Source organism: Symphodus melops (assembly GCF_947650265.1).
Source record: "Symphodus melops genome assembly, chromosome: 22".
In the NCBI taxonomy this organism is placed as follows: Eukaryota; Metazoa; Chordata; class Actinopteri; order Labriformes; family Labridae; genus Symphodus; species Symphodus melops.
Window position 1 is genome coordinate 6,088,490 of NC_136712.1, and position 7,674 is coordinate 6,096,163.

Consider the following 7,674-nt stretch of genomic DNA (forward strand, 5'->3'; position numbering starts at 1 on the left):
GTTTGCTATGAATATGTGTGTCTCCAGGTTTGTGAACATGCCAGTGACTTTATGTCCGGCTTTTATCCATCTGATTAAAAGGGTAAACAGCCTTATCAGTGTGCTGCAGGCACACCCTAGATGACACCTTGTTAATTTTTAACTAAATCTACTTTTATCTTTTCTTGTAAAAACATCATGGTTTTTAAGGTTTTTTTTAAATACATAAAAGAATAAGATCATGGAAAAAATAGAAGTTACGGTATCAGGTCAAGATGTGTCAACAGCAACACGACGACGTCAAAAAGTGGATAAAGTGCCAAAGAAACTCTTTACAAGTTTGTTTTCAGGACAAAGTCAAGAAAGAGAAAAACGACACAGGATTTGGAACGCTTTTTAACTCGGCAAACTCCTCCTGAATGAAAAACAGAAACAACAGAGGGGCGAGGACATCTCTGGAGAAGCTGGTCGGTTCCACATTAAATGAGGTCGTTTTTCATAAAAGCCCCTGAAGACCGATCTCCCCTCTCACACACTTACACAAAAACACGCATCCCCTCAGACTCATTAACCAGTCAGTATGGAGACCTGAGCTAATGACTTCCACCTGACTAATGAGTGTGTGCACGCACACCTGAAGCTCTTTGTGACTGTGAAGACAGAAGGGGAGGAATTTGAGGAACAAGTCTTATCTTCTTGAAAAACACTGAACTTTCGACTAAATGTAAACAGTCACATGCCACCAGTTTGGAGGGGGGGGGGGGCGGAATCCAGGAAACGGACATCAGCCAATCGGAGTTTAGTTCAACTCTGCAGACCAATGAGAGCAGAGTCTGGACTTCTAACTGCAAAGAGGGATGAGCTCACCCTTGTACACGGTAACCCCTCCACAGCACAGACGGAGGGATTCAACATGTGACTCACACACGCACAATGCTCTCTCGGGATGATAGCAATTTGGAAAAAGATGCCAGGGCCTTCAAACACAGACAGCATGTTCCAGACACGCACACGGCAGACCTTTAAAAAAAAAAAAAAAGCCAACGCTGTGTTCTGGCAGCCGCAAGACAAACTGTTTTTTTTTTCTGTTCAAGACCACGGGCAAGAAGACATCCCAAAATATCGGTGTCAGTCGTGTGGCGAGAAAGGAACTGACTTTTTTGTCAATATTTCCCTTTTTTCTTGAATCCGCATGTGAACCAGAGAAGTTCAGATGTTTCTCGTCTAAAATATCTGCAGGTTGAATGGATTGATGACGATATTAACGCTACAATAACATGTGCCAGGTGCAATGAGAGGAAGTAGAAGTGGGTGTCAGAAGCACCTGAGGGCTGTAATCAACGCATGAAAGCAATAAAAAAAAAAAAAAAAATCCCTCAGCACAAAGAGAGGATGTACAGTGGAGTCAAAGGAAGAAAATCCCATGCATTGTGTTTTGTTTATGGGCATTTCCTTTGTTGTGTTATTGGTTGAAGTGTATGTTCCTCTCTCTTTAATCATCTGTTCATATCGTGTAAGTGTCGACCTTGTTTCAGAGTTGAAGGTGCATGGTGTCGGCTGCGTTTTTCTTTTGTTTTGGAACATTCCGACATCACAGCAGTTTATTTGTTCTCTGCTGCTAGATCAATTTTATAGAGCGGGATAACTGCGTCAGATGTGAGGGGGGTTTTGGGGTATATTTTTAGTTTCCGAGCGCTTGTTATCCACTCTCCTGAAAATCTCATTTTCATTAGTTGCATTAGCACCAACTTTCAATTGAAGCCGACTGGCCTCACAGCCGCTTTGCTCCAATTTGCAGCGACTTAACGACCTCATCGAATTAAACGGCCTCGAAAACGTGAAAATGTGATGACACAGAGGTCAACGCAGGGTTAGCTGAACATGTACGCATTTCATCTTGTTAGCTTTAGAAGCATCATTACAACAAGTTTTAACTACAAATGTATGTTTTTGAATATTAAAGATTTCAAATTGTTGGTCTCTGTTTTTTTTTTTCCAACTGTTGAAAAGATGAAAAAACTGTCAGAATCAGAGACAGCCAATCCAATCTGACATCAGACAGGATGTGTGATACCCAGAAAAAAAGAAAAAAAAAATCGATGGGGGCCCTGTGGGGTATTAAGACAGCGTGGCCTCTCTGTCTAGGTGCTAGTGGGGCCCCAAAGCTTCCTCTCAGGTATCAGTGTTGTGTTACAGCAGGTGAAAAGGCCCATGCAAGCAGGAACAATGCACACACACACACCAATGCTATTGTGTTGCAGCTCAGTGGCTCTGAGCAGATTGCTTTTTACACCAAAAAACATAGTGGCAGCTTTGTCTGCACACACACACACACACACACACACACACACACACACACACACACACACACACACACACACACACACACACACACACACACACACACACACACACACACACACACACACACACACACACACACACACACACACACACACACACACACACACACACACACACACACACACACACACACACACACACACACACACACACTAGTGAGCTGTTCGATCACTTGGATAGTTTATCTTTAGGGGATGATCTTCTCACAGAGTTTTTTGGCTCTCCTTCCAGGAAGACGTCTGTACATAGACAGAGCAGGTCTATTTTTGGGAACTCGTTCAATAAACACGTCTGTATAGACGGGAAATTGAATCCAAGAGTGATGCCGACCCCGATGAAAATGCACCATTAATTACTGAACGCTGAATGACTCATCGTGGAGTTAGAGCAGCCGTGAAGGTGCTGAGGGTGCCGATAATAATAAATGATCGCACGAGGCATCAAAATTGGTGTTTACTTTATTGACTTTAAGACTTAAGCTCCTGAACTGTGCAAAAGCTTTGAGCTGAACTTGTTGTCACGCCGATTCCAGCAGTCATGAGTTCATCTTGCCTGCTTTGCATTTCACTCTTGTTCCCCATCGTTACTTGCTTGCCTGTTGTTGTTTTCTGCTCAAGGCTGGGAGGATCACTAACCGATTAAGACAAATTCAAGTAGAACTGAACAACGCCGTGCAGGTCTTTCAAAAAAAGCTACAACACGGGCAATCTCACGTTGGTGTTGCTTCAAAACTTTCCTGAACAAAGTTTACATTTAAATCTCTTCATCTGGGGTCAGAGGTCTTTTTACGACTAATTAACGCTCTACTTTGTTGATCAGTGGGAAGTGGAGTCTTCAAAGAGGAGCTGGTGCTTACACAAACTGTGGTCCAGTAATTAATCCACAGGACTAATTACAGAATTTAATGGACACAACTTGATGTGTGTGTGCAGTGTATGAGTCATAGCTCTGAAGCTTTGAGTGCTCGTTGTGCATCACAGGCAGCTTTACAAAGAAGCTGACAGACGAGGTGAATGCTGAATCTGTTTCCAATCATTTTAAGAGGCGAAAATGTCTTCAAGTAAGATTTCAATTTACGAGAAAACGCTCACTGAGTCAGGATCTATAACACTGTTTTCATTATTAATGTGAGGCTGAGTGTTTTTGGTGGGACAGTTTCGCAGTGTGAAAAGAAACTCGCAAACTCACCCCATTGTGCGACAGGCGCGCTGAGGTGCTGAGGTAGCTTGTTGAAGAACCTGAGGTGGGCGTGTCCTCCGTCCCGCTGGGACTGACGGGATCTGTAGGCGTGCCATCTGCGGCGTGGTCGATGAGGTTGGAAGTTCTGTGTCGCAGCACGAAGGCCGGGCCCTCGGCCCCGCTCGTCTCCCCTCCGTCCAGCTTGGAACGCCGGACCGGCCTCCACGGACAGAAGACTGAGAGGAAGGAGCTGACTGAAGAGAGGCGAGACCAAACCTGGTCCAACTGTGCGGGATAAAGACAAAGATTTATACATTGGACTGTGATGAATTCATATCTATTTCTCCGTATATTTCAGTGAAAAATAATCAATGTAAATTCCTTTGCTCCTAATTATTGTAATGACATTACATTATGATGTGAACACTGTAACAACATGAAATATTTGACTAACCTGGACTCCACAGAGGGGGCTCTAGTCTTTGGACTGCGCTTAGATCTTCAGGACTTTAATAGGACAAAACCTGAGAAACCGGAGAAAAGTGTCAAATTAGTTTCCAGCTTCTGTGATTTTATAAATATAAAAGATAAAGTTACAGGATAAAAACAAAAGAACAAAGGTGACGTCAGAAATGTTGAAACAGCCGGGTTATACTGCATGGATCCATCTGAAACAAGAGCTGGACTTTGCTGTCAGCCCACGCACTTGCAGCAGTACATGTACAGTAAATCACAGCCGAAGCATTATGTCGGACTGTCCCGACTAACATAACAGTGGAGGCATTATCTCGTAGTTAAAAGGCCACAAGTTCAATCCCCTTACAAGGCAGACTAACCCTGCAGACCTATCGCTGCTCCTCTTTATGTTCATTCAGACAAAGCAGCTCTGCACTGGAGCCAAAACGCCACACTCGTCCCCGTTCCTTCTCCACCAGTTCGTTAGGTGTTATCAAGGCTTTATCATACTGGATCTAGCCACACCGGCAGCCAATGAGGAGCCGCCATCTCTCTGTCATGGCGAGTTGCTTAGCGACGAGAGGTGTCAAGGACAGGAACAGGAGTTTCACACACGGGAAGTAGATTTGTTCTGTGTTGAGATCCTAAAATACGACCTCTGTTTTTATCCTCTATCTGTCTAACACGCTTTACATCGTGGAGAAACAGAAAAGAATAGAGGACAACAACAACAACAAGACTGAGACACATAACAAACTCCAACCCTGTGTATGAGACAGTAATGCATCATGGGTAAAAAGCATGCACACAGGACCTCTCCTTCTGTTTTTAAAGTTGCTTGTTTTCGAACCCTTGTGCGGCAACTGAAGCGTTTGATGTTCTGTAATTGATGAGAAGCACAGCTGCACATTGGTATCAGCATGTCTTAACATTGCTGAGATCAGTTTCCTGTGTGTGCCACCGTGCTAAACACACACACACACACACACACACACACACACACACACACACACACACACACACACACACACACACACACACACACACACACACACACACACACACACACACACACACACACACACACACACACACACACACACACACACACACACACACACACACACACACACACACACACACACACACACACACACACACACACACACACACACACACACACACACACACAGCACTTAAGAGGGGCCCCGAGCACTGGACCACTTCATTTAAACCACAAATGTGCATCAGGGGATTGAATACTCAAGGGACCAGAGGTACCTGAGCATGCATTTGTAAACATGTACACACACAGACGGCGAACAACATCGTTTGTCATTTTTAGCATGTGCCGAACAAAAGAGCTGCAATAGAGCCAGAGTAAACTGCAGGCTGAAACGGAAGCCGTTTACCGCCACACGGCAAAACTAAATCAAAGTTAAAAACCTCGACTAATATTCTGTATTGAAAGTCTTGTAGGCAACGTCATTCATAATAACAAGGTGTTAGTTGTAATGCTTTCTTTTTAACAATTTCTCATTTTTCCAGAGCTGAAGAGCTAAAAAAAAAAGCTGAAAAAAAAAGAAAAGAAAAACGAGAGAGGATGAGAAGGGGAGGGAAACAAAAGGCAGAAGTAAAAGACTACGCCAAAGAAAATGACACAGAAAGCCATCGAGTTGAGAGCTCCATCGCTCGATGTGTGATCGACCAGCAGACAGTGGATCTATTCTGCGCTGTGAAGATAAGAAAGAAGACGGAGGCGACTGGCCTGTGGGCACGAGCTCCTCGTCCAAATCAAACACTTCTACTCGCAGAGATTGTCCGATCAATCGCCCCGCGTTCCTCCTCCCCTTTGCTTTCTCCCCCAGTCCGACCATTTCTGAAAATTACACATCGCCGCTCTTTTTCAGTAACTGCACCCTCAATTTTCGGACGTGATGAAACGTGAGATTTCATGCTGGCTTCCAATTAGCTCGGGAATAAAAGGAATAAGCTGCTTCTGATGTTAGGGCTTTATTTTGCAGCTGTGGTCGATTCCCAGGATTACAGTCTGGTGGCCTGATTGCCAGACATGAACAAAAAGCACTCCTGATAACTTTTTTTTTCCCCCAGTTTGGGTCAGATAAAAGTCTGGTCGCAGGGAAAGAAAAATGCATTGAAGAAACTTGTATGGAGGAACCCGTGCGGCCTCGCTCTTTAGTTTAGTTTTTTTGACATTCAGAAAAATTCCCATGTAGAGAACTTACAGCTTATAATAAAAGTCCTATAAACTGAAAATGTGACACGAGTCTTGCTTCACTCCTCTGACCTCTCTTCACTTCCCCTCCCTCTAGCTCAAGGTGGAGTCATTCGAAATGTGTGTCGCAGCTTGTAATTACAACATTCAAACGGGTCCCTTCCTTCTGGACTCATCGCCACCAGAATCACCCGGAACTGAGTGTGTGTTCGCAGCCTGTAGCTTAACTGCAGGCTACCTGAGAATGAGCCTTTTTACATTTGTCGTCATAGAGAAGCTCGTGATTTAGCACACTAGCGTTACAAGCTAAACGGCCGGTGGTTTTGGGAGCCGCCTGTCCAACAGGAAGGAGACTACCTCGGCGTCAGCGAATCAAAACACCAACCCGAGGTTCACTCTTGTTTTGAAAAGAGTTTTATCTGCTTCACGTTTCGCCTTAATATGGACATAGTTTATTTTCTTTGCCACCGCATCCGCATCCGTCATATTCGCCGGTTTGAATCACGTCCAGTCGCTGAATTGTATTCACGCCTCGGACACGTGTGGAGGCCCATAAGGGATGATTGAGTCTATATGTTATTTATGTTTGACCTGATGATGCTCCAATAGCTGAGAAATGCTATGTCCAATATCATTCATTTCGTTCTTGTTTTTCAAGCCATCAAGGCATGATGCATGACACACACACACACACACACACACTCGCTGGCAGTGACTTCAACAGCAGCAGAGGAGACTGCACAGAACAGCCTGACCCCATATTGAGATAAAAGCCTCATTATGATGGATTGAACATAAAGTGCTGAGAAAAGTAACAAAGAAAGAATCTGATTCAAACACCCCAACGAAATGGGGCTTCCCGGGGTTTGTGCCAACACTCTGAACGCACGAGCTCGAGCGCTGAGCGAACAGCCGACACATTATGCGCATCGACAACAGGACGGAAAATGACTCATAAAAGATGTTTCGTGGAGGGTAAGTGTGCGAGCACAATTTTCTTGGTACATAAAGGCCTCGAGAATGTCATCCACACCCCTTATCTTTCCCTCCATTACCGCCCCTGTATGAGGTTCAATTACTCTCCACACTAGAACTCCATGGACACAAACCAATCAGAAAGACAGCTTAACCATCTGCTCTGTTTTCCCGCACACGCTACAGTATCTCAAGAAATGAGAAAATGAAATCAAACTGCCCCAGAGTGACAATTCAACTTGGAAAAAGGAGGAGCCTTAAATCTATCAAGCTTCCCGCTGATACATTATAAATAAAGCAGTCTTTGTATCTGAGGAGTGAGAAGCCACACAGTGCATCTCATGTGTCGAGGTTGTCATGTCACCCATTATATGAAATCAGTGAAGCATCGTGACACAGATGCTGTACTGTTAATGCCAGGGTTTTTTTTTAGCACTATAATAAACTGTAGCTTACACAGGAAGCAGTGAGGCTAACACATGACC

The 7,674-nt window shown here is 44.3% G+C and overlaps 1 protein-coding gene across 1 annotated transcript in view; it reads right to left on the reverse strand.

Annotated features, from left to right (window-relative positions):
* adipor2 (adiponectin receptor 2) overlaps positions 1 to 4,527 on the reverse strand; it is a gene marked incomplete at its 5' end in the record, with an annotated part of 13,167 nt that extends 8,640 nt beyond the window's left edge. The window contains 2 exons of the mRNA XM_079335502.1: positions 3,532 to 3,807; positions 4,489 to 4,527. Of these exons, the coding sequence (XP_079191628.1) occupies positions 3,532 to 3,807; positions 4,489 to 4,527 (315 nt within the window). The remainder of the gene's footprint in view (positions 1 to 3,531; positions 3,808 to 4,488) is intronic.
* Positions 4,528 to 7,674: the final 3,147 nt, after the last annotated feature.